This window comes from Anomaloglossus baeobatrachus, chromosome 4 (genome assembly GCF_048569485.1).
Source record: "Anomaloglossus baeobatrachus isolate aAnoBae1 chromosome 4, aAnoBae1.hap1, whole genome shotgun sequence".
In the NCBI taxonomy this organism is placed as follows: Eukaryota; Metazoa; Chordata; class Amphibia; order Anura; family Aromobatidae; genus Anomaloglossus; species Anomaloglossus baeobatrachus.
Window position 1 is genome coordinate 322,241,104 of NC_134356.1, and position 27,341 is coordinate 322,268,444.

The window sequence follows — 27,341 nt, forward strand, 5'->3', positions numbered from 1 at the left end:
TATTTTATGGTATAACCCATTTAATATTCATATTAGAAAGAGATTTGACTTTACTTGCGTCAGCAATTCATTTACAAAATAAAAAGAAAGACTGCTTCAAAACAATAATTGTACAAACTCAAAATACAATATAAACTCTTAGTAGTGCCTCTCTCGACTTCTAGCGTAGTACCCCAAACAAGCACAAAATCCAATGCCGACAATAACCACTCCAAGGAGCATTGCTATTGCATCCCCTTCATCCATTGCTTCCGCACCGGGGAGCAGGAATATTAGCGATACAAGCACAGATGGAAGCTTCCAGTCTGGTCCAGAGAAAGCCATTTAGTCCTGAATAAGGTTGTTTCTGTAGAAAAGTAATTAGAATATAAAGGTTATTTATTGCACACAATACTAACAGATACATATGGCTACAATTTAACACCTAGGTAGATTAAATATTACATATCTAGCTTACTCCTAAAAGAGTTTCTAGAACTAAAAAACAAAACGTCTTTTAAACAGCACCGCACCTATACACAGGTTGGATGTGGTATTGCAGGTCAGTCCTATTCACTTCAATGTAGCTGAGCTTTACCATCAGCCACAACCATGGGCAGGTACTGTGCTGTTTATAGAACAATACAGAGCTTGTCTGGGACTGGAAAAGTATGATAGGAAACAAAGGCTTTTTTTTTTACATAATATATGAGCCATAGGCGTGCACCACTACATTCACATACAGCAAAAGTGCTGTGCTGAGAAGGCAACAAGAAAAAGCAATGGAGACAAGGTTATATTGATAAGGCTGCATTACAATCACTAGCTATAGTCAGAGGCCCAGGCCAAACATTGCTCACAACTATCAAATGATACAGCTAGAGGGTGTACGTCCACTCCATCTCCAGTGTTGTGCCATGTTTTCGATAATTTTCTTGGAGCTGTGGTGATGTCACAATCGTGTTACCGCAGTGGGCGGAGGTCAACATTGCAGAAGTGGTAGTTATGAAGGACCTGTGGTGATGGCAATCAATTACAATGTGGGGGGCGTGACCAAACTCAAAAAAGATCATGACAGACAGTGACTGAACAAGCAAAAGTGCCACCCTTATGACTGAAACGAAAGGTCTGTACTGCGTTCAACTAAACAAAGTCTTTTTTTAAGAAATAAGTGGAATTCATTTTTAAAAAACTATTGTGGACAGTTTAGTATCACAAAATGACATGACAGGTTCCATTTAAAGCATCACTCGTAGCTTTTTTATTGCTCCGCTAGAGAGGTGCTTTGAGATGCATTAGGAGCTTGTGAAGTAACTTCTGACTTCAGGCCAGTCAGAAGTTACAGGCACAAGAGGGCACGATGAAACCGGAGAGGCGTCGGATAAAGGTTAAGACGCTGAAGGTGGGTATATGACAAGGGGCAGGAGGCTTACATTTAGGCTGGAGTCATACTTGCGTGAGGATTGCCTCGCCCAGTGGCTCTTCTGACAGGAGCATGTCAGCTTCATGTATTTCTATGCATCTGACAAGCTCCTGTTAGAAGAGCTGCCGGCAGTCTGGGTGATGCGATCCTCAAACAAGTGTGACTTCAGCCTTAAAGCGCCACTCCATTGCTGAAAAAAAAAAAAAGAAAAAAAAGCTAGGGTGGTGCATTAAGTAGACCATTTAGACTATAAAGGTAACAGGTCAGTTGATGTTAGTATTGAGTACAAAAATGTTCTATGTAAAATTGCTGTAATGCAGAATAAATCTTCGTTTTGGAATCATGGATTGCTATTCCAGAGAAATCTTTTCCAGAATTTTTATGCCAATGAGCCTTAAATGCAGGGGGCTTGGCCCCGCACTTACAGTTCCCTGACCACTCTCCCTCTTTCTTAGCGTGCTGAAGGCATCCTGTCACTAACTGACTGGTTACTCTTCTGTTAGGCTAGTGTCACACTTTTGTTTTCCTTCAGTCGCAATCCGCCATTTTGGAAAACAGCAGAATCCGTTAATGGATTCCGCTGCTTCCCATAGACTTGTATGGATGACGGATTGTGACAGAAGTGCCTGCGTTGCTTCCGCTGGGCGGAAAGAATGCAGCATGTAACGTTTTTTTTGAGCAGCGGAATCCTTAGGATTTCGCTGCGCATGTTCTCTCTGTCTCTCTACACACGTAACCAGGGTACACATCAGGTTACTAAGCAAAGCGCTTTGTTTAGAAACCTGATATTTACCCTGGCTGCGTGTGCAAGGAGTCAGCGCTAAGCGGTGTACGCTGGTAACCAAGGTAAATAATGGGTAACCAGGCAAAGTGCTCTGCTTAGTTACCCGATATTTACCCTGGCTACGTGTGCAAGGAGGCCGACACTTCCCCGCTCGGCTCCGCCCCCTCCTGCACTCCACTCCGCATGTACACACACTCACACTAACCTGTCCCCAGCCATGCAGTCCCCGCTGCACTAACGTCCTCAGCACCATGGCCCTGCTCGGCTCCACCCACCCCCCGCACTCCGTCCCCCCACACACATTCTTGGCGGCCGAACGATCAGCTGATCACCCAGCGGCCGGCTGCTGTGAGCAATCAGCTGATCACCCGGCGGCAGACTATTGTGAACGATCAGCTGATCACCCGGCGGTCGGGTGATCAGCTGATCCTTCACAATAGTCTGCCGCCGGTCAAACTGTAAAGGAGAAAAGGAGGGAGGGGAAAAAAAAAAAAAAAGCAGACTGTTGTTTTGTACGATCCGTTGCATCCGCTGTGCCACTATATGCAACACATCCGTTGCATCCGTCACACAACGCAATGCAACGGATGCCGTTCAACGCAAGTGTGAAACTAGCCTTAGTGATCTGCTTCCCAGCCTGAAATCTCACACAAGCGCCATCACTCCTGGGGTGGTGCGTGTGCGGTAAAGTCCTGAGGACGTTGCGAGAGCTAGACTATCAATCCGTACACATGCAGCCCCTGAGAATGATAGCCCTTTTGCAAGATCTTTGGCAGGGAAGTTGCTCGCTGATGGAAAAGTGACCTGTTCAGTCATTGAAAGAAGGCTTGCGGCGGGTGGGAAAAGAGAGACCGTAGAACTGTAATTGGAGGGCTAAACCCCCTGCACTTGTGGCTCATTAGCATAAAAATAAAATAGCGATTACAACAGAAACACAGATTGCTAAAATGATATGTTAATCAATACAACAACTGAACATAGATATTTGTTTGGGGTACAAAAACTTTGACAGGTTATTTTTAAGGGCCACCTAACTTGTACCACAAAACCACGTTATAAGTTTAAGGCCCTGTGCGCACACTGCAGATCTGTTTCTTCAGCAACAAATGCACCCTCTAGCAGAATACCGCACCTCTGGCTGAAAAAACGCACCCAAAAAAACGCATGCTGTTTTACTGCATTTTGGTGCGTTATGTCCCTGCGTTTTTTAAATGCCTTTTACCATTAAGCAATGTCATAAATAACGCTGGGACCTGCAGGAAAAAAAAAAAAAAAAAAGTCACATGCTGCTTCTTTTTGCTGCAGAAAAACTGCAGCAAAACCTGTAAGGCAGGGGTGGGGAACCTTTTTACTGCCGGGGGCCATTTGGAATTTTCTACCAACCTTCGGGGGCCGCACCAAATTATCAACTTGAAAACGACCAGGCTATATTTGGTCAAACAATTAATTAACTCACCCCTACTGTGCTGGCAGGAGCTGCTTCTCTTTGGTGTGGCGGTGATATTGATCATTTTGTTTCTCACAACTGCTTTTCCAGGTTTGTCTTGGTCTGGAGAGGCCGGGGGCATACACATCACAGGAGATGCTAAGCATGGACAGCGCTAGTGGCGGGCACAACGGACGGCGCGCTAGGCGGCACAATGGACGGCGCGCTAGGCGGCAGCACAGAGAGCACCGACGGCGGCAGCACAGAGAGCACCGACGGCGGCAGCACAGAGAGCACCGACGGCGGCAGCACAGAGAGCACCGACGGCGGCAGCACAGAGAGCACCGACGGCGGCAGCACAGAGAGCACCGACGGCGGCAGCACAGAGAGCACCGACAGCGGCAGCACAGAGAGCACCGACAGCGGCAGCACAGAGAGCACCGACAGCGGCAGCACAGAGAGCACCGACAGCGGCAGCACCGACAGCGGCAGCACAGAGAGCACTAGGTTGCAGCACAAAGAGCACTAGGTGGCAGCACAAAGAGCACTAGGTGGCAGCACAAAGAGCACTAGGTGGCAGCACAAAGAGCACTGACAGTGACAGCACTAAAAGGCAGCATGGAGAGCATTAGGTGACAGCACTAGGAGGCAGCAGGGAGAGCACGATGTGACAGCACTAGGAGGCAGCAGGGAGAGCACGATGTGACAGCACTAGGAGGCAGCAGGGAGAGCACGATGTGACAGCACTAGGAGGCAGCAGGGAGAGCACGATGTGACAGCACTAGGAGGCTGCACAGATTACACAGCACTGAGGGGTTACACACAGTACTGGGGGGTACACAGCACTTGGGGCAACACACAGTACTAGGGGGTACACAGCACTGGATGGGGGGGCAGCGATGGGTTGCATACTCACAGTACAAGGGGAGGAGGAGGAGTCACATATCACAGGTCCGGGAGGCATGTACAGCAGGAAGGCATCTGCTGTACCTCTTCTGCTGTGACTGGAGCACAGCGCGCTGTTTACCCCGCCCTCAAGGTAAACCCTCAGCATGCGAGCACAGTCCCGGGTTCAGTCTAGAATGTATGGGCTGTAGTCAGGTCCCGAAAAGAGCCCGTACATTCTAGTACGGGCTGCAATCAGGATCTGTAAATAGCCCGTACATTCTAGCATCTACCATCTACCCATAACGCACTGGGATTTTAAAGGGCCGGCGGCTGGCAAAAGCGCAAGTGCCGCTTGAGCACTGGGGTAGCCTGGAATGTGCCCGGGGGCCGTATTAAATGTCATCGCGGGCCGCATACGGCCCGCGGGCCGCATACGGCCCGCAGGTTCCCCACCCCTGCTGTAAGGAAAAAGAAGCAACGTGCACACAGCATTTTGGATGTCTCAGACTTTGCTGGGGAAGGACTGCATGAAGTTTATGAGCACAAACTGCACCAATTCTGCACCCAAAAATGCAGCAAAAAACGCGTGTGAGCACAGGACCTCAGACTGATTTTTTCAGCGCCCATCCGCACATGACACCATTATCATTGGAAAATGCATCTCAAATCATATTCTATACTTTTTTTTATTTCCCCTGAATATAATAAATTATATCTTTGTCACTGTTTTCTGACAAGCTTTTTACAATATTGAAAGAACAAAAATTATCAGTGGGTACAGTCAATCTCTCCCAGGGACTGTGATAAGCGGCGATGTCAGGAACGTCACCACTCATCACGGTGATGTCGGGAATGTCACCACTTTTCAGAGTGATGACTGGTGACGTTCCCGATATCACTGCTCATTACAGTGATCAGCAGTGACGTTCCTGACATGAATGCTTCTCACAGTCCCCGGGTCAGCAGAGTGCAGCGTGCCCAGGATCAATTGCTGCTCATGGAGCCTCTTTCTGACTCTCCATAGACTTTCATGCAGGAAATCGAGGAACAGCGTGGGAACCACTGGATTAAGTCGGATGTGAGAACTTTACTTTCAAATAAATTGATGAATGATGGAGGTTTTTTCCCCCTCATTTCTCTACCTCTGTTTTTTATGTATTTCAGGATTCCATTGTGGACTTCGTCAGATTCAGGTAGACTACTGTATTTTTAAAAAAAAAATTAATTTGTTTGAATCTGCAAGTTTTTTCGTTTTTTTCTTTAAAATAAAAGTTTTTGGTGTGTTCATTAATCTTTATACTTACTGGGTTAGTAAGGGTGGTATCTGATAGATACAGGGCTTGATGCCAGTTGACATTACACAACTGACATTAAACACATAAACCATTCCCCAATTGCTGCCGCACCAGGAAAAAAAAAAAAAAAAAAAAAAACAATCGGCAAAAGCTAGGCAAAATGCCAAAATTTGCGCATTTAATAGAGGCTCTAATTCTAGGGCGGCTGAGGGCTGATATTTTTAGGCTGTGAAGTCCCCAATAACCATTGACCTTCCCAGCCTGATAATATCAGCCCCCAGCTGTTTGCTTAACTGTTTGCTGACTATCAAAAATAGGGGCAAATCCCACAGTTTTCTTCATTTAACAATGTATGTGGCTAAAATAGCGGTACAAGCTACAGTGGGATGTAAAAGTTTGGACACTTCTGGTCAAAAATGACTTATTGTGAAAAGGTAAGCAAGTTGAAGATTAAGTCCTCTCTAAAAAGGAATAAAAAAAAATAAATCGCATCTTCTACATTTTAAAAACTACAAAAATAAAATGGGCTAACGTAAACGTTTGGGCACTCTTGGAGATTTGTGTGCTCATGCTCAGATAAGTTTGACCAAAGTTTCAGACCTTAATTAGACTGTTAAGGTTATGGCTTGTTCACCATCATCATCGCTAGGAAAGGCCAGGTGATGCATATTTCACAATTAAAACCCAGCCTCCTCCAAGGCCTGTTTCACACATCAGTGAAAAACATTTTTCCCTGACATGTAAAAAACGCATATGTCCCTCCGTGTGCCGTGATTCATGGCACACGTGGATTGTCCATGTGCAATCCATGATACGTGCTCCGTTATCAGTGATTGTACATGAAGATCAACTCACCTGTCCCCGCTCCTGCTATCCGTGGTGCTGAACTCTTCGGCTCCGCTGTGTTTCCTGTCGCCGCTGACCCCGCTGGAGCTACTTTTGGGTCGGCTGCTCCTGCATACATGAATATGCATGCCAGTAATTAGCCGGCTCGGAAGTAGCAGCCAGCTGAGGCCGGAGACAGCTTCGCTGGAGAAGGTGAGTATAAAGTGCTTTTTACTTTCAATATCCGTGTTTTTCTGGCACGTGTTTCATGGATCACAGCATAGTGTGGTCCGTGGGACATCAGTGATGCCAGAAAAGAAATTGACATGTCTTCATGCGGCAATCACGGACACGCGTGTATGCCGCACGGAGACAGTCAGTGAAAAATCACTGATGTGTGCGCAGACCCATTGATTATAATGGGTCTGCATATGTCCGTGATTCTGGTACGTTTAAAAACTAGCACATACATGCCAGAATCACTAATGTGTGAAACAGGCATAACATTGTGCCAAAAAACAGCAGCCATGGGTTCTTCTAAGCAGCTGCCTAGCACTCTGAAAATGGTGTAGGCCACAAAGCAGAAGAAGTCTATAAGAAGATAGCAAAGCGTTTTCAAGTTGTTCTTTCCTTAGTTTGAAATATAATTAAGAACTGGCACTTAACAGGAACAGTGGAGGTAGAGATAACATCTGGAAGACGAAGCAAAATTTCTGTGAGCTGCTCGTAGGATTGCTAGAGAGGCAAATCGGACCTTCAGGAAAATTTTGCAGACTCTGAAGTTGTGGTATATTGTTCTACTGTTCAGAGACACCTACACAACTATGGCGTTCATGGAAGAGTCATCAGAAGAAAACGTCTCCTGCATCCTAAGCATAAAGCTCAGCATCAGAAGTATGCAAAAGAACATCTAAACAAGCCTGATGCATTTTGGAAATAAGTCCTGTGGATATGAACTGAAAAAAATTGGCTGTCAACAAAAAAAAGCTATATGCTGGGACGGTTAGAGAGGGATTCTAGCTAGATATACACCCAGAATGGATAGTGGTTCTGGGTGCACTGTTGACCTGACATGTTCCCTTTAAAGCACCACTTAAGCATTAAAAGCACCACTCTGTCTCTAAAACATAAAAGCTAGTCTCCTGCCCCGTCATATACTCACCTTCTGGTGGCTGCATCATTTTTCAGTGTTGCACCAGTCCTGTGGTGATATCTTGTGCCCGTAAATGTTCACTGGCCGCAAGTCAGAAGTTGCTTCACAAGCTCTGAATGTAAAGCTATGAGACCCAGAAAGAGGCTCTCAAAGTTAAGCTATGTGCGCACGTTGCGTAAATTCATGCAGTTACGCTGCGCTTTGTAGCGCAGCGTAACTGCATGCGTCCTGCGTCCCCTGCACAGTCTATGGAGATTGTGCAGGGGCCGTGCGCACGTGGCATATTACAACGCAGCGCTTCGGCTACTGCCGAAGCGCTGCGTAAAAAGAAGTGACATGTCACTTCTTCCGTGCGCTTTGCCGGCAGCTCCTGCTCTGTCTATGGCAGGAGCTGCAGGCAGAGCGCACGTTCTCGCCGGCACCATGAGCCTCAGAACGGAGCTTTTCAGCTGCGCTCTGAAGCGCACCTTTTACGGTGCTGGGCTAGTACGCAACGAGCGCACATACCCTGATTTGGGACCTCCAGCATGCTCCATGAAACAATGGAGCTGCTGGCTAGTCATAAATTACAGGAGACAGACCGGAGTGCTGCTGGAAAAAGAAGAGGATTGTGGCAGGTGAGTATCAGATGGGGGCAGGGGGACATACATTTAAAGGATCACTCCAGCGCTGCATATAAAAAACAAAAAAGAAAAACAACTCTGGAGTGGTGGTTTCAATAGAATAATTTTAAGTAACACACTCATTTCTAACCAACACCCTTATTAGAGATCCTACATTACTTTGTCAATTTTGGGCCCATTTTTATTTAGCTCAAGTATGTGTTCCTTCACTTTTAATTACGTCTTAATCTTTAGTGTTACGCACACAGGACATATCATCAATAAGATCTAAATAGGTTATTTGTGAATTCAACCAGATCAGGTAGACGCTAGTGTCAAGCAATTGACTTCTAAAGTGTTCCTAAAACTACTCTTCCTCAATGATTGTATAGTGTAAACAGGCTGCCGATCACCCGTCAAATAAACAAAACACCCTTTTGTAAGTTAAAGTGATCTTTCTTGTACAAAAGATCCTTGTTCTCAGCACGACAGGTCCGGTTTACACAGGATGAAGCGCTGTGGAGAACGATGGCAGTCTATGGGCACTAAAATGATTATCACAGATTGTTCAGTCCGCATCTGAAGTCAGGTCAGCCTGTACAAGAATCCTATTAAAGGGTACCGGTCATTAAAAAAAAAAAAAAAAAAAAAAAATGGGGTTTATCTGTAGGTTAATAGCATTCTGAACCTGCCCGGAGCGTGCACTTCGAGCCCTACTGCTGGGGGAAATTAATTTTATTTTGCCCAGCGGCGTTCATCTTCCAGTCCCACTGCCGGCAGCCCCTGTATGACTTGAAGCTGAATACTGCTGGGAGGACAAAAAATTCATTTCCTCCTGGCAGCGGGGCTCTAAATGCAGGCACCGGGCAGGTTCAGAGCACTAAACCTGCACCCGTATCTGCAGGTTAATAGTGCTTTTTACCCATGACTGGTTCCCTTTAAAGAGCCATCGATCAGAAAGCGTGTTGCGGGATAGTGGTCTTTTAACCACAGTACACTACATAATGCAAATACACCTTATGGAGAGGTCTAAGTCTTTCAAGTTAGTTTTTCTGCCTTTATTTTCCACATTATGTTTTGGTTTTCAATTACAAAATAGTGCTGTGTAAATGGCCAAAGAAAGTCAAAGTGCCCTAGAAGTCCATTGTTGTGTTAGAGCCCAAGAAGATACATTTCACTTTGTGGGTCTAACGTGAAAAAACTGTGCAAAACGTTTATGGGGTATGAACACTTTTCCAGGGCTATATTTTATTCACTCTTCTGGCTCAGTATATAGCTTAGTTCACGGTAATACCAGATATGTAACATTTATTTTAGTATTTTTTAAATTAAAATTTAAACAAAATATTTGTGTGTCCTCATATTTCAATAGCTGCAATACTTTTATTTTTTCACTAATGCAGCTGTATGAGCGTATTTATTTGCACGGTGTACTTTTTTAGCAGTTTTTGGTCACACTTATGTATGAGTTGCATCACCCGGACTGGCCGGCCGCTCTCCTGACCTTGGTGTGGTCACTGCAGGAATTTCTATGCAGCTGACATGCGCCTGTGACAAGAGCCGCAGGCTGGTCCGGGCAATGAGAGTCACACGCAACTGTTAGGGTATGTCCGCGCACTGCAGTTGTGTTCACCACAAAACTGCACCCTGTGGCCCAAAAAGGCATGAGTTTTTGACAATGTGTTTTTTTGTTTTTTTTTAATTCAATGGGTGTAAAATAGTGATGGGCAGATCCGGACTGTAAAAGTCCAGATCCTAGCGGTTCCAAAAGTATCCGGGTGCAGGACCCAGGCCCGGAGTTCTCAGGGAACTCCATCCAATGATCCGGGTTTGGCTACCCAGGAACAAAAAAAAAAGAAAGAAACCACAAAAACCACAACCCACAACAAATAAAAGGAAAATAAGAATAAAGCAAGTGCACTTTACTTACAGAGTTTCCTGCGCAGCTGTAACACTGCCTCCCGGCTGCTCACTCTTCATTCTGAGGCCGCTTATCGCTCATCCATATGCACAGCTTTCCCCACTCACCGGCAGTCCCCACATCTGTGATGGGGCATGTCTGACTGCAGCCAATCACAAACTCTGTGGGTTACTACTGTGGTGAAAAACGAAATAAATAAAAACAATTGGTGTAGGGTCCCCCTGTATGATGATACCCGGCGAGGACAAAGCATACGGTTTCAGGGTGCAGCCCCCAAACATGTGCTTATCTGGGCTGTGTATCAAAATAAGAGGGACCCTTGGTAGCTTTATTTAAATTTTTATTTATTTTTTTTAAAAAAAATGGTGTGCGATCCCACCAAATTTTGATACCCAGCCATGATAAAGCCAGTATTCTGAGGCTGAGGAGACCCATGCTTATTGGGCTCCCTCAACCTAAAAATAGCAGCCACTCAGGATTGCCGCATCCATTAGATGCAACAATCCCAGAACTTTACCAGACTCTTTCCCCATTGCCCTGGTATAGTTACAATTAGGGTAATAAAGGGTTAATGGCAGCTCACGGCTGCTACTAAGTCCTAGATTAGTAATAGGAGGAGTCTATGAGACCCCCGCACTACTAATCTGTAAGTGAAAAGAAATGAACATCGAAAAAAATCCTTTATTTCAAATAAAAGACAAAAGAACACCCTCTTTCACCCCTTTATTAACCCCAAAAAGACCCCTGAAGGTCCAACAATCCACACGAGGTCCCATGACGATCCTGGCTTTGCTACATTTAAAATGACAGCGAGCGGCCATAGACAGTGACTGCATGCTGTTACTTCAGGTAGAGAATGTCTGAGCCGCAGTGATGAGCAGTGAAGTCACTGCTCATTGCTGCAGCTCAGACATTCTCTGCCAAACGTTCCAGCGTGCGGTCACGTTCGATGGCCTCTCCCTGTCACTTTAAAATTAGTAGAGCCAGGATCGTTGTGGGATCTTGTGTGGATTACATAAGACCTTCAGGGGTATTTTTGGGGTCAATAAAGGGGTGATAGAGGGTGCTCTTTTGTCTTTTATTGCAAATAAAGGATTTTTTTCGGTGTTTGTGTTTATTTCTTTTCACGTACAGATTAGTACGGGGGGGCGGGGTCTTATAGACACCTCACATTACTAATCTAGGGCTCTAGAATCTGAACTCTGAGAATCTGTGAAGTCACCCTCCTGACACCCGCAGTAGCGCGGGGGTGTCATCAGAGTTCATTGGGAACTCCAATGACCTCCTGGACGTCACTGCACACACACGGCGGTGGAGCGAATATTCAGTGAGTATAATAAGCGGCGGTCAGGAGTGGGAGAAAGCATCACTGATTACAGGTGAATATAGAACATCTTTTTATTTCACAGACACGTGTTTTCTCTGTTACATGTCACACGTATGACCATAAGCATGCGTGTGGCTTGTACCTGAAAATATGGACGTCTGCAACCGGCTAGAGAGATTTCTGTACTGACCATGCCAGGCTACTTTCTGGGCATGCTCAGTACAGAAAACAGGATCCTGTCTATCAGGATCCGGCGACTTCCAGTACAGCAGGATCCAGCACCCATTGAACTACATTGCAGGTACCGCCGCAATGCATCGGATCCAGTGAAATGCAGTATTTTGACAGAGGTCAAAAACGCAACAAGTAGCGTTTTTGAAACTCTGTAAACTACCGCAAAACAACGGATCCAGTGTATGCCGCACGCAACCGCAAGTCAACTCATATTGCTGCAATTCCATTGCAAATGCATTGAAATGACAACGCATTTGTAAAGGATCCGGTCACATGCAGTTTGCGTTTTTTTGCAGTCAGTCAAAAAAACGCTCATGTGAAAGCAGCCTTAATGAAAACACATGGTAAATGCACCAAAACGTGGGCACTGGCGATCACATGTGCCCAGTCACACCTTGTGAAGAAAGCTTTGGTCTTATTAAGGCCACACCACCGCCTTCTTCTCTTCCAATTTTCCCTTGTAGCTTTCTTCCCTTCGATAGCTTTTTCTTTCTCACTAGGGGTTATTTTATGCAAAGTACCATAAGATGTTATCATCATCATCATCATCATCATCATCATCATCATCATCATCATCATCTCGGTAGCTTGATCTGGCACTAGATCATTGTTACTATTCAATTCTTGTTTTGCAAATATATGGTATTTCTATCTATGAAAATGTATTAAAGAAAAAAAAAAAAATATGATGGAATTCCAAATTGGTTCCAATATAAAGTTCAATTCATCCTCCAGAAAACAAGCATCATACATATTTGTGGGCAGAAAAATAGGAAAAAAAAAAAAAAAAAAAGTTACCGATCTCCAAGTAAGGCAATGCAAAAAAGTTTTTAGTTGTTATAAAAAGCATTTATCATGTGAATGTAGCAAAACACAAAATGTAAATAAATTCGGCATTGCGCACTGACCCAAAGAATAAAGGCATCATCACTTATACCCACAATGAATGGCGTAAAAAAACAACAAACCCCCCCCCCCCCCCAAAAAAAAAAAACACCATTGTTTTTGTTTATTTTGCTTTCCTAAAATCAGACTAAGGCCATGTTCACACGTTCAGTATTTGGTCATTATTTTACATAATAATATTAACAATTATTCATTTATATAGTGCCATTAATTCCACAGCGCTTTACATACATTGGCAACACTGTCCCCATTGGGGCTCACAATCCAAGGTCCCTATCAGTTAGCGTGTGGGAGGAAACCGGAGAACCCGGAGGAAATCCACGCAAACACAGGGAGGACATACAAACTCCTTTCAGATGTTGTTCTTGCTGGGATTTGAACCCAGGACCCCAGCGCTGCAAAGCAACAGTGCTAACCACTGAGCCACCATGGCATTTGTCAGCCAAAACCTGAAGTGGGTTAAATAATAAAAAAAAATAATTAAATTGGTGCATGTGTTTCTAATATGCTTTTACTCTGGTTGTTCCACTACTGACTTTGGCTTAGAAATACTGATCGTGTGAACATGGCCTAAAGGATAGGTTCACATTTATGCTATGCTCTACACTAGGCACTTATGCTGGGGTGTCCATCTAACTCCATGAAAAATGTGATTGAGCCAAAATCAATCACTATGAAGAGGCAGATGGAACCACTTTGATCTCTGTTTAACCTTTTTTCTTGCTGTGTCCATCTTTTTAAGTGTCCAGAAACGTGTAATCGTTCACACTTTTAAACATGTCTAAATAGAAGCGATACACAGGCTAGACAGAGTCTAAAGTGACTCCATTGGCTTCATTATAGTAAATGGTTCCAGTGGGTGTTTCTTCTGAAACCTGTTTTTGTGAATTTATACGGAAACCCCAATATAAGTGATCAGTGTAAAGCACAGAATAAATGTGAACATAGCTTTTTCAACTGTAAAAAAATGGACTCTAAATGTTGTCTGCCATGTGGCGTTAGAAAACTAGATTGTATTTACACTCCCCATCCAGCCCCGGCTCTCTGCCCGCTGCTCCGATCTCCATGTTGGCTGCAGAAGTGATAAGAAAACTGACGGCATTCCTAACACACAAGTGTGAACAGGTGCATGCTGAACACGAAATAAACAGCTGCACTTTGAGATAATATAGACATTGAATGTAGGAACCTGGACATGCATTTCTGCTAAGGAAATAAACGTGAAAATTGAGACACTTACCATATACAAAAGGCCAGTTTTATGTGAGCCCAGCAGCAAGTGTCAAGGTGTATCTCGTGTGCTGGGTCCCCATGTAGCGATGCCTCTATGTGGGCTGAAAAGCCTATAATTGTAGGATATTCTTAGTAGCAGATTCTTACCTGCCATTAAAATCATAGGCTATTCAGCGTCTCAAAGTGCAGCTGTTAGGGACTGCAGTAGTGATGTCACTTTGATCGCTCACATCACCACTGAAGCCAAACATTGAGCTCAGCTGAGGTAGACAGCATGATCCACTGAGCTCAGAGACTTACTACAGGGGTGATGTGAGCGATCGACATAAAATCACCACTGCAGCAATAACAGTATAGAGCAGTGGTGAAAGATTGGGAATGGTGTACCAATGTATGTAAAGCGCTGTGGAATTAATAGCGCTATATAAATGAATAAAATTATTACTATAGATATTCCTTTTTTACATCACAGGCAACAGTTGGGGGTCCGCTTTTCTAATTGTAAAACCTCTTAATGTACACAACAGCAAGCTGTGCACAATGTATTGGGCACTAAAGTGTAATTTTTCCTCCGCAGTATCAGTGCCCCCCCCTTGCTTAACCCCATCTCCTGTATACTTGGTTTGATGTTTTTTGTCATAGGGTGCTAAAATGGGGTCTACAAGCTACAAAGTGATAATAGCAAAGATGGTGGCCATCAAAATTACCAGGGCAATGCTCATTCTCTAGGGCAGGGGTCTCAAACCCGGCTGGGTGTATGGGCCGCACGGAGGAAAAAAAAATAATTTGGGGGGGGGGGGGGGCCGCAATCTTTGCAGGACAAAGTGACATTTTTATTGGTCACTCACACACACACACACACACACACACACATTATATAATTTATTTATTTATTTTTTTTTACACACCCTTGGATCACCGATTTTGAACATTTTTCCCTGGCCTTATCACTATCCTATAGTAATGTTTCCCATCCTTGTCCCCTTGTAGTAATAATGTCCCTATCCTGTAGTACTGTGCCCATCCTAGTCCCCATCCTATAGTAATGTCCCCAGCCTTGTCCCCATTCTATAGTAATGTCTCCATCCAATAGTATTGTGCCCATCCTTGTAATGTCCCAATCCTTTAGTAATATCCTCAGCCTTGTCCTCATCCTATAGTCATGCGCCCACCTTGTCCCTATAAGGTGCCCACCATGTCCCCATCCTATAGTCATGTGCCCACCTTGTCCCCATCTTGTAGTAATGTGCCTCATCTTTGTCCCCATCCTATAGTAATGTTCCCAATCCTTGTCCCCGTCCTATAGTAATGTCCCTGTCCTGTAGTAATGTGCCCATCCTATAGTAATGTGCCTACCTTGTCCCTATTCTATAGTAATGTCCCTATTCTATAGTAATGAGGCAGCAGCTGAAAGGGTGCAGCGGCACTATAACATACTGATCGCTCTCCTCAGCTTCCACAGACGCTGGAGTGAAGCTAAGGAGAGCGGTCTCCGGCCCCAGATCCACAGTGATTGGAGAAATCAGTCACAAGGCCGGTCTTTCCAATCAAAGCTGGGGGCAGGTGAAACAGAGGTCACCCAGCTCCAGCCAATGATCAGGGCTATAGCTGCACTGACCATGGCTGGATTTCAAGGTTTTAGCCATTTTTAATGGCTGAAACATTACAGTGGCTGTGATTGGCTGAGCGGCGTTCGTCAGCCAATGACAGCCTCCGTAGGTCCGGGGAGGAGCCACCACCCCTCTTGAGGTCAAGCAGAGGTCCCCTCCTTCTCAAATCTAAGGTATTTGCAAAGCGATCGCAGCCACAGGTGCTCCGGGGCCGCCGCGATTTCACCATTACGTACAGGGTACGTCATGGGTCCTTAAGTACCAGCGAACTATGACGTATCCAGTACGTCATAGGTCCCTAAGGGGTTAATGTGCCATCTTTCACATACACACACAAACCCCCCCACCACAATTCTTCTCACCTGTCCAGTGTTCTCTCGGCTGCCTCATCTCTGCTTCTTGCTGTCTGCAGGCCCGTGCCCCCGATGACTATCGCGGCAGGTGCAGGGGCCGCAGCTCCTGTCAGCGATTTATGTCAGATGAATGTTTTGCCGGCGCTGCGCGCGCAGAGTCAAGCTCTCTGTGCACAATGTTTCCATTGCAGCCGTCCGCCAATCAGAGGTAAGCAGCTGAGGTCAGGCAGTTTCCATTGGAGGAATAGTTGTGCACAGAGCACTGGACTCAGAGCGCAGCGCCAGCAAAACATTCATCTGACATAAAGCATAGACAGTGGCTGCAGCCCCTGCCGCGATAGACAACAGGGGCATGGGGCCGCACGAAGCAGCCTGAGGGGCCACATCGGCCTGCGTGTTTGAGACCTCTGCTCTAGGGGAAGGCTATTGCTAATACTTTTCTGCCTGTAGTAGATCTACTGTCCTGGGTCTGCAGCTGCTTGTTATGATCCTCACTCTCCGAGTCCTGGCTGCTCTGAACCTCTCAAAGCTGTACACCTCCACTCCCAGCACAACACAAAGTCCCATGACGGATGTGTTCACGTTAGTGACGTGCTGGGAATGGAGGCTGTCGCCGTGGTCATCTGGCCACGTTTCTACCGTTCTGACTGCACTTCTGTGTGGTTCATTTTGGTTAGATCTGTGCAACCATTTTAATTGTTATTATTTATAGGTATATGCGTAATGTGTGTGCATTTCTCAATGATCTCATCACTTTGCCCACTCTTTTTGTGCAAAAAAAATAAAATAATATATGATATGGACTAAAATTTGCTGTCAGAATTCTGGTACATGTAATTTAAACAGACCTTCCGAGCTCAACATAAATTTCTACAAACATTGACTCCAGATTACCGAATCCTACGTGTGCAACATACCTACAGTTAGGGAAGGCTTATTGGTCTGATTTCCATTCAGAAAAGATAAATATTTTTTTTTTCTTACTTTTAATCCATGTGCAAATTGTTTCTTTTTTTTTATACCAGCAGTTATTTACAGGACCATTAAGGCTATGTGCGTACATTGAATCTTATTTTTTTATAACAAAGATGCAGCGTTTTTATCTTGTGGTGACCACAAAGAGCAGCGGTTTTTGGCCTAAAAAAAAAAAAAACAAAAAAAACGTAGGAGTCCTCCACCTGTCAGACCTCTACTGAAGTGAGCCGCAGGATTAGCGCTGACGTCACTCACGTGAGGTGCGTGCGGTGACAGCTGAGGTCCTCCACTTGTCACCGCAAACCACATGAGTGACGTCACCGCTGATCTCGTGTCTCACTTCAGCCGTGGCCTGATTTGCAGTAACAGGTGGAGGACTACAGTCAGGTGATGTGCAATGATAGCTGGAGTCCTCCATCTGTTACCGCAAATTCGTCCGCGACTGAAGTGAGTCACGAGATCAGCAGTGACTTCAGTCAGGTGATGTGCGGTGACTGAAGTCACCGCTGATCCCACGCGGCTCACTTCACTTGCAGCCTGACCTTCACAGCGAGCAGTAATGTTCTATGGCCGCTCGCTGTGATTGTTACATGTAGCAGAGCTGGATGTGTCATGGGACCTCGTGTGGATTACCTGGAGGGGTGTTTTAGGGGTTAATAAAGTGGTGAAAGAGGGGGCTTTTTTGTTTTATTTCAAATAAAGGATGATTATGTTTACTTACTTTCACTTACAGATTAGTGATGAGGGGGTGTAACAGACGCCTGCCATCACAAAGCTAGGACTTAGTGGCAGCTATGGGCTCCTGCCATTAACTCCTTATCACTCCGATTGGCTGGTTATCAAAATTGGGGGTGACCACACGTCTTTTTTTTATTATTTATTTAATTTACTGTACAATATAGACCCACCCACCTGCGTCTGAGATTGGCTGTAGTCAGACAGCTGTCTCTCAGTGTGGGGGCGGGTCTCCCTGCAACCAATCACAGCCACCGGTGAGCAGGGAAGGAGTGAATATGTTATGAGCCTAATGAGCGGCAGTGAGAGCAGACTGGTGATTGATGAGTTTGAAGTGCTTGCTCCTACCCCTTTGCGCCCGATTCTGGTCCCCATATGGGGAGCAGTATCTGGCCAAATACCAGCGATTAATCACCCCCGACCCAGAGTCTAGTCAGAAAAGCGTACCAAAACGCATGTAAAATAACAAAGTTGTGTTTTTCATTGCAGTTTTCCACACCATTGAATTCAATAGGTGAAAAACACCAAAAGAATTGACATGCTGCATCTTTGTGGTCACCACAAAGACGCAGCCAAAAAAAAAACTGCACTGTGTGGACAGCAAATATGAAATCTCAGACTTTCCAGGGGGAAGTAAATTCATGCAGTTTTGACACCAAAACTGCACCAAAAAAACCAGCAAAAAACGCAGCGTGCGCACATATAGCCTTACAGCTTCCTATGTTACAGGATTGCAATGTAACCATAATATTCAGATGCTATACTGTGGCATCGGATTTTTCTTGCACCTAGACTTGAATGGGTGAGCCTCATCTAATTTCTACAGGAAAATTGTGCTCCCCCTTCACACAGTTGTCAAGACTTGCGCCAAAGCTCTGCACTCATTCTGGGTGACTGCGGAGTGACCAACTGTGACAGGGTGCAGTGCACACACTGCCATGATCTCCTGGTGACCACATGTAGCTTCTTTGAATTCACTTCTGGCTAGGTTCACATTTCCGTTGTTTTGCATAAGTCACATGCGTTGCTTGACGCTTGTGACTGATGCATTGTACAACAGGTGACAAGAATTGGAATTCATTGTCACGAGAAAGCGGATTCCGTTGTAAAACGAGTGATCGTTCACAATAGCCGGCCGCCGGCTTTTGAGAGCAAACAGATGATATCCCGGCAGCCTGCTGTTGTGAATGATCAGCTGATCGCTCACAGAAGCCGACCGATCAAAAGGATTCCGCTGCTCAAAAAACACTACATGCTGCGTTCCTGCCGCCCGACGGTAAGTCGTTCCACGATTGATCAGTCGGGTGGCGGATGCAGCGCAGAGGCATCAGTCACAATCCGCCGCTCATACAAGTCTATGAGAAACAACGGAATCCGCCAAACGAATTGCGTTATCAGAGCGGCGGATTGTGACTGATCATAAACAACGGAAATGTGGACCTAGCCTAAGGCTGCTTTCACACTTCCGTCTTTTTCCCTCAGTCACAATCCGTCAGTTTGAGAAAAAACTGAATCCTGCAAAACATTTTTCAGGATTCATTTTTTTTGCCATAGACTTGCATTAATGACGGATTGCGACTGATGGCCCTGTGTTGCATCCATTTTGCGACGGATCAGTCGAGGATTGACTGACTATCGGTCGGAAGCAACGCAGAATCTAACGTTTTTCTGTGCGGCGAAAAACATCTCATAGGTTTTCACTACCAAATGACCTTTCACACAGAACAAAATAACACATACGACGGATAAGTTTTTTTAACAAATCCGTTGCATCACTTTGTAAAACAAAGTGCGACGCATACGTCCCGTCAGTCACAAAACGGATTGTGACTGATGCAAAGAAACGGAAGGGTGAAAGTAGCCTAAGACAAGCTGAAAGTGTCAAGTCAGTACATTACGGCGGGCATGCAAATTACACTGGGGAACCTGCCTGCAGCAGGGTATGCACCTCTCTGTCATGATGAGTTACATACAGTGACTGGCCGCCATCACCTGTGGGCCAGCATGGTGGCCTATTATGCCTTACACCAGACCTGGGCAAGAGGCGGCCCGCGGGCCACATCCGGCCCGCCTACTCTCTGTGACCGGCCCGCCTGGTTCAGGGCGTCCTTGCTGGCCAGTCACTGATGAGGGCAATCTGACCTGTTGTCCGGAGCTCCAGGCTCCGGGAGGCCCGTGGTCAGATTGCCCTCATCACACGCTGCGTGCCAGGCAGGGAGCAGAGGACAGATCCTGCAGCTCCGCACAGTGCAGGCAGCGGAACGCAGGAATCTGTCCTCTGTTCCCTGCCCGACACTTTTCTCTGTGACACACACGCGCCCTGATATTGTCAGTACGGCGCGCGTGTGTCGTTTGAAAAGTTCTCGCCTAGCAGGAGAAGAAGCTGCAGCGGCGGGGCCAGTACGTAGAGAAGCAGCGGCGGGGGCCAGTACGGAGAGAAGCAGCGGCGGGGGCCAGTACGGAGAGGAGCAGCAGCGCAGCCTGAGCATGTAAAAGAGAAGCCGCTCAGCGGGGGACTCGTATGGAGATGCCTGAGGAGGGGACAATAAGAAGAGAGGTGAGTGGTTACTAGTAACCTGCGGGGACAATGGGGGGCGGGCAGGGGGGTAACTGTTGACAAATATGAGGTGTAGTGGTGTAGTATATAGGAATGTAGTTTTATAGGTGTGGGGAGGTGTAGTGGTGTAGTTTTATATGTGTGTAGTATAATGCAGGTGTATATAGGGGTGTAGTATGATATAGGTGTATATAGGGGTGTAATGGTGTAGTATGATACAGGTGTATATAGGGGTGTAATGGTGTAGTATGATACAGGTGTATATAGGGGTGTAATGGTGTAGTATAATACAGGTGTACATAGGGGTGTAGTATAATACAGGTGTACATAGGGGTGTAGTATAATACAGGTGTACATAGGGGTGTAGTATAATACAGGTGTACATAGGGGTGTAGTATAATACAGGTGTACATAGGGGTGTAGTATAATACAGGTGTACATAGGGGTGTAGTATAATACAGGTGTACATAGGGGTGTAGTAAAATACAGGTGTACATAGGGGTGTAGTATAATACAGGTGTACATAGGGGTGTAGTATAATACAGGTGTACATAGGGGTGTAGTATAATACAGGTGTACATAGGGGTGTAGTATAATACAGGTGTAAAAAAGGGGTGTAGTATAATACAGGTGTACATAGGGGTGTAGTATAATACAGGTGTACATAGGGGTGTAGTATAATACAGGTGTACATAGGGGTGTAGTATAATACAGGTGTACATAGGGGTGTAGTATAATACAGGTGTACATAGGGGTGTAGTATAATACAAGTGTACATAGGGGTGTAGTATAATACAAATGTATATAGGGGTGTAGTATAATACAAGTGTATATAGGGGTGTAGTATAATACAGGTGTATATAGGGGTGTAGTATAATACAGGTGTGTATATAGGGGTGTAGTATAATACAGGTGTATATAGGGGTGTAGTATAATACAGGTGTGTATATAGGGGTGTAGTATAATACAGGTGTGTATATAGGGGTGTAGTATAATACAGGTGTGTATATAGGGGTGTAGTATAATACAGGTGTGTATATAGGGGTGTAGTATAATACAGGTGTGTATATAGGGGTGTAGTATAATACAGGTGTATATAGGGGTGTAGTATAATACAGGTGTACATAGGGGTGTAGTATAATACAGGTGTACATAGGGGTGTAGTATAATACAGGTGTACATAGGGGTGTAGTATAATACAGGTGTACATAGGGGTGTAGTATAATACAGGTGTACATAGGGGTGTAGTATAATACAGGTGTACATAGGGGTGTAGTATAATACAGGTGTAAAAAAGGGGTGTAGTATAATACAGGTGTACATAGGGGTGTAGTATAATACAGGTGTACATAGGGGTGTAGTATAATACAGGTGTACATAGGGGTGTAGTATAATACAGGTGTACATAGGGGTGTAGTATAATACAGGTGTACATAGGGGTGTAGTATAATACAGGTGTATATAGGGGTGTAGTATAATACAGGTGTATATAGGGGTGTAGTATAATACAAGTGTATATAGGGGTGTAGTATAATACAGGTGTATATAGGGGTGTAGTATAATACAGGTGTATATAGGGGTGTAGTATAATACAGGTGTATATAGGGGTGTAGTATAATACAGGTGTGTATATAGGGGTGTAGTATAATACAGGTGTGTATATAGGGGTGTAGTATAATACAGGTGTGTATATAGGGGTGTAGTATAATACAGGTGTGTATATAGGGGTGTAGTATAATACAGGTGTGTATATAGGGGTGTAGTATAATACAGGTGTGTATATAGGGGTGTAGTATAATACAGGTGTATATAGGGGTGTAGTATAATACAGGTGTATATAGGGGTGTAGTATAATACAGGTGTACATAGGGGTGTAGTATAATACAGGTGTATATAGGGGTGTAGTATAATACAGGTGTACATAGGGGTGTAGTATAATACAGGTGTACATAGGGGTGTAGTATAATACAGGTGTATATAGGGGTGTAGTATAATACAGGTGTACATAGGGGTGTAGTATAATACAGGTGTACATAGGGGTGTAGTATAATACAAGTGTGTATATAGGGGTGTAGTATAATACAGGTGTATATAGGGGTGTAGTATAATACAGGTGTGTATATAGGGGTGTAGTATAATACAGGTGTATATAGGGGTGTAGTATAATACAGGTGTGTATATAGGGGTGTAGTATAATACAGGTGTGTATATAGGGGTGTAGTATAATACAGGTGTGTATATAGGGGTGTAGTATAATACAGGTGTGTATATAGGGGTGTAGTATAATACAGGTGTGTATATAGGGGTGTAGTATAATACAGGTGTGTATATAGGGGTGTAGTATAATACAGGTGTGTATATAGGGGTGTAGTATAATACAGGTGTGTATATAGGGGTGTAGTATAATACAGGTGTGTATATAGGGGTGTAGTATAATACAGGTGTGTACATAGGGGTGTAGTATAATACAGGTGTGTATATAGGGGTGTAGTATAATACAGGTGTGTATATAGGGGTGTAGTATAATACAGGTGTGTACATAGGGGTGTAGTATAATACAGGTGTACATAGGGGTGTAGTATAATACAGGTGTACATAGGGGTGTAGTATAATACAGGTGTACATAGGGGTGTAGTATAATACAGGTGTACATAGGGGTGTAGTATAATACAGGTGTACATAGGGGTGTAGTATAATACAGGTGTACATAGGGGTGTAGTATAATACAAGTGTACATAGGGGTGTAGTATAATACAGGTGTACATAGGGGTGTAGTATAATACAAGTGTACATAGGGGTGTAGTATAATACAGGTGTATATAGGGGTGTAGTATAATACAAGTGTATATAGGGGTGTAGTATAATACAAGTGTATATAGGGGTGTAGTATAATACAGGTGTACATAGGGGTGTAGTATAATACAGGTGTACATAGGGGTGTAGTATAATACAGGTGTATATAGGGGTGTAGTATAATACAGGTGTACATAGGGGTGTAGTATAATACAGGTGTACATAGGGGTGTAGTATAATACAGGTGTATATAGGGGTGTAGTATAATACAGGTGTATATAGGGGTGTAGTATAATACAGGTGTATATAGGGGTGTAGTATAATACAGGTGTATATAGGGGTGTAGTATAATACAGGTGTATATAGGGGTGTAGTATAATACAGGTGTATATAGGGGTGTAGTATAATACAGGTGTATATAGGGGTGTAGTATAATACAGGTGTATATAGGGGTGTAGTATAATACAGGTGTATATAGGGGTGTAGTATAATACAGGTGTATATAGGGGTGTAGTATAATACAGGTGTATATAGGGGTGTAGTATAATACAGGTGTATATAGGGGTGTAGTATAATACAGGTGTATATAGGGGTGTAGTATAATACAGGTGTATATAGGGGTGTAGTATAATACAGGTGTATATAGGGGTGTAGTATAATACAGGTGTATATAGGGGTGTAGTATAATACAGGTGTATATAGGGGTGTAGTATAATACAGGTGTATATAGGGGTGTAGTATAATACAGGTGTATATAGGGGTGTAGTATAATACAGGTGTATATAGGGGTGTAGTATAATACAGGTGTATATAGGGGTGTAGTATAATACAGGTGTATATAGGGGTGTAGTATAATACAGGTGTATATAGGGGTGTAGTATAATACAGGTGTATATAGGGGTGTAGTATAATACAGGCGTATATAGGGGTGTAGTATAATACAGGTGTATATAGGGGTGTAGTATAATACAGGCGTATATAGGGGTGTAGTATAATACAGGTGTATATAGGGGTGTAGTATAATACAGGTGTATATAGGGGTGTAGTGGTGTAGTATAATACAGGTGTATATAGGGGTGTAGGGGTGTAGTATAATACAGGTGTATATAGGGGTGTAGGGGTGTAGTATAATACAGGTGTAAAAAAGGGGTGTAGTATAATACAGGTGTAAAAAAGGGGTGTAGTATAATACAGGTTTATATAGGGGTGTAGTATAATACAGGTGTATATAGGGGTGTAGTATAATACAGGTGTATATAGGAGTGTAGTATAATACAGGTGTATATAGGGGTGTAGTATAATACAGGTGTATATAGGGGTGTAGTATAATACAGGTGTATATAGGGGTGTAGTATAATACAGGTGTATATAGGGGTGTAGTATAATACAGGTGTATATAGGGGTGTAGTATAATACAGGTGTATATAGGGGTGTAGTATAATACAGGTGTATATAGGGGTGTAGTATAATACAGGTGTATATAGGGGTGTAGTATAATACAGGTGTATATAGGAGTGTAGTATAATACAGGTGTATATAGGAGTGTAGTATAATACAGGTGTATATAGGGGTGTAGTATAATACAGGTGTATATAGGGGTGTAGTATAATACAGGTGTATATAGGGGTGTAGTATAATACAGGTGTATATAGGGGTGTAGTATAATACAGGTGTATATAGGGGTGTAGTATAATACAGGTGTATATAGGGGTGTAGTATAATACAGGTGTATATAGGGGTGTAGTATAATACAGGTGTATATAGGGGTGTAGTATAATACAGGTGTATATAGGGGTGTAGTGGTGTATATAGGGGTGTAGTATAATACAGGTGTATATAGGGGTGTAGTATAATACAGGTGTATATAGGGGTGTAGGGGTGTAGTATAATACAGGTGTATATAGGGGTGTAGTATAATACAGGTGTATATAGGGGTGTAGTATAATACAGGTGTATATAGGGGTGTAGTATAATACAGGTGTATATAGGGGTGTAGTATAATACAGGTGTATATAGGGGTGTAGTATAATACAGGTGTATATAGGGGTGTAGTATAATACAGGTGTATATAGGGGTGTAGTATAATACAGGTGTATATAGGGGTGTAGTATAATACAGGTGTATATAGGGGTGTAGTATAATACAGGTGTATATAGGGGTGTAGTATAATACAGGTGTATATAGGGGTGTAGTGGTGTAGTATAATACAGGTGTATATAGGGGTGTAGTATAATACAGGTGTATATAAGGGTGTAGTATAATACAGGTGTATATAGGGGTGTAGTGGTGTAGTATAATACAGGTGTATATAGGGGTGTAGGGGTGTAGTATAATACAGGTGTATATAGGGGTGTAGTATAATACAGGTGTATATAGGGGTGTAGTATAATACAGGTGTAAAAAAGGGGTGTAGTATAATACAGGTGTATATAGGGGTGTAGTGGTGTAGTATAATACAGGTGTATATAGGGGTGTAGTGGTGTAGTATAATACAGGTGTATATAGGGGTGTAGTATAATACAAGTGTAGTATATAGGGGAGTAGTGGTGTAGTTTATCACAGGTGTAGTATATAGTGATGTAGTATATTACAGGTGTATATAAAGGTGTAGTGATGTAGTTTATAGTGGTATAGTATATAGAGGCCCCATGGGAAAATTAATTGCCCATCCCTGCCTTACACCATACCCCATGTCCCATGAGGAACCCTTAAATCACTTAAGAGGAGGAAACGCTTTGGATATCAGACTAGGAGTCACTATAATGGACATGTGAGATTATTTGGAGCCCATTTTAGCAATTTTAAGGTGGTGTCACAAACAGCGACGGCGACAACGACGGCGCTGCTACGTCACCATTTTCTGTGATGTTGCAGCGACGTCCTGTCGCTGTCGCTGTGTGTGACCTCCAGCAAGGAGCTGGCCCCTGCTGTGAGATCGCCGGTCGTTGCTGAATGTCCTGCTTCATTTTTTGCTCGTTGCTCTCCCGCTGTGAAGCACACATCGCTGTGTGTGACAGCGAGAGAGCGACGAAATGAAGCGAGCAGGGAGCAAGCTTCTGGCAGCCTGCGGTAAGCATCGGGTAACCAAGGGAAGCCCTTTCCTTGGTTACCCGATATTTACCTTCGTTACCAGCGTCCGCCGCTCTCACGCTGCCTGTGTTGCCAGCTCCCTGCACGCCAGAGTACACATCGGGTAAATAAGCAAGGGTTTGCTTATTAACCCAATGTGTACTCTGGTGTGCAAGGAGCCAGCGCTAAGCGGTGTGCGCTGGTAACCAATGTAAATATCGGGTAACCAAGCCCTTGGTTATCCGATATTTACCTTAGTTACCAAGCGCAGCACCGCTTCCACCCGTCGCTGCTGGCTGGGGGCTGGTCACTGGTCGCTGGTGAGATCTGCCTGTTTGACAGCTCACCAGCAACCATGTAATGACCCAGCAGCGATCCGGACCAGGTCAGGTCGCCCGTCATGATCGCTGCTGCGTCGCTGTGTGAACCCAGCATTAGAATACAGCCTGACTTGACATTATTTACTGTGTACGTGGGTTAGGGCAAGTGTTGGGAGAGGTAAAAAGTCACCAATGGAGGAGCAGGGGTGCCATATTGTTCTTTAGTGCATGCCTCCGCAGCCAGGAAGGGAACAGGCTGATAAGGATATTATACCCGATAGTTTCCGCTTTTTTCTCATCCCTCTCCGAGGGTCACCTAGATCCGAGCTGGAAGATACAGATTGTGTTTGCACAATACACACTTTGAGTGAAATTGGATATTTTAAGTTTATAATAAAGTTAGTCTATTAAAGTTTTTTTTTTCCTTTGGTTTAACCCACCCTAATCGAACATACAGAGACTACAGACTTGTGGACAGCCCCTTTAAGACGGCCATGCAGCAGAGACCCTCCAATGTGGGGACTTCTGCCACTCAGGAATGAGACGGTAACAAACACATGCACTCTTTGAAAGTTAGTTATCTGGTAATTACCACAAGGAGTGCTGAAAAGCCCCCAAACTCCACCTACGCAACACACAAGCGACCATCCCACAGGCGGAGCAGACCCACCTGTGTTACTGGACCGAGCAGCAGCCCCCTCCCATGTGCGCACAGGACGCCGGCAGCTGCAAGAGAGGAGCAGCTGTTACAGCCGTGTACGGCGGATACAAAGGATACCACCTATAGTTACATCATGGAGGATTACCTGGAGATTTCCCGCAGGAGAAAACTTATGTAGCAGCACCAACACCGAGCGCAGCAGTTTCCTCACATTCAGGAAGAGATTACAAAGGAAGTGACTTCTACTACAACCCCCACAATGCTCTGCGTCT

The 27,341-nt window shown here is 44.3% G+C and overlaps 1 protein-coding gene across 4 annotated transcripts; it reads right to left on the reverse strand.

Moving 5' to 3' along the window:
* SMIM30 (small integral membrane protein 30) lies at positions 1–27,341 on the reverse strand. Of its 4 annotated transcripts, XM_075342507.1 has the most exons (3): positions 27,215–27,339; positions 27,079–27,134; positions 1–346 (listed from the first exon to the last, which is right to left on the reverse strand). In XM_075342507.1, the coding sequence occupies exon 3, from the start codon at positions 322–324 to the stop codon at positions 139–141; it is 186 nt and encodes a 61-aa protein (XP_075198622.1). In that variant the 5' UTR covers positions 325–346; positions 27,079–27,134; positions 27,215–27,339; the 3' UTR covers positions 1–138. The 4 variants fall into 4 exon arrangements, with proteins under 4 accessions (XP_075198622.1, XP_075198623.1, XP_075198624.1 ...); XM_075342508.1 differs by lacking the exon at positions 27,079–27,134 and having other exon boundaries at positions 27,215–27,341; XM_075342509.1 differs by lacking the exon at positions 27,215–27,339 and having other exon boundaries at positions 27,001–27,088.

Bases quoted from the DNA above. Each gene is read 5' to 3' on its own strand.
- SMIM30 (XM_075342508.1), bottom strand. From the start codon at position 324: ATGGCTTTCTCTGGACCAGACTGGAAGCTTCCATCTGTGCTTGTATCG.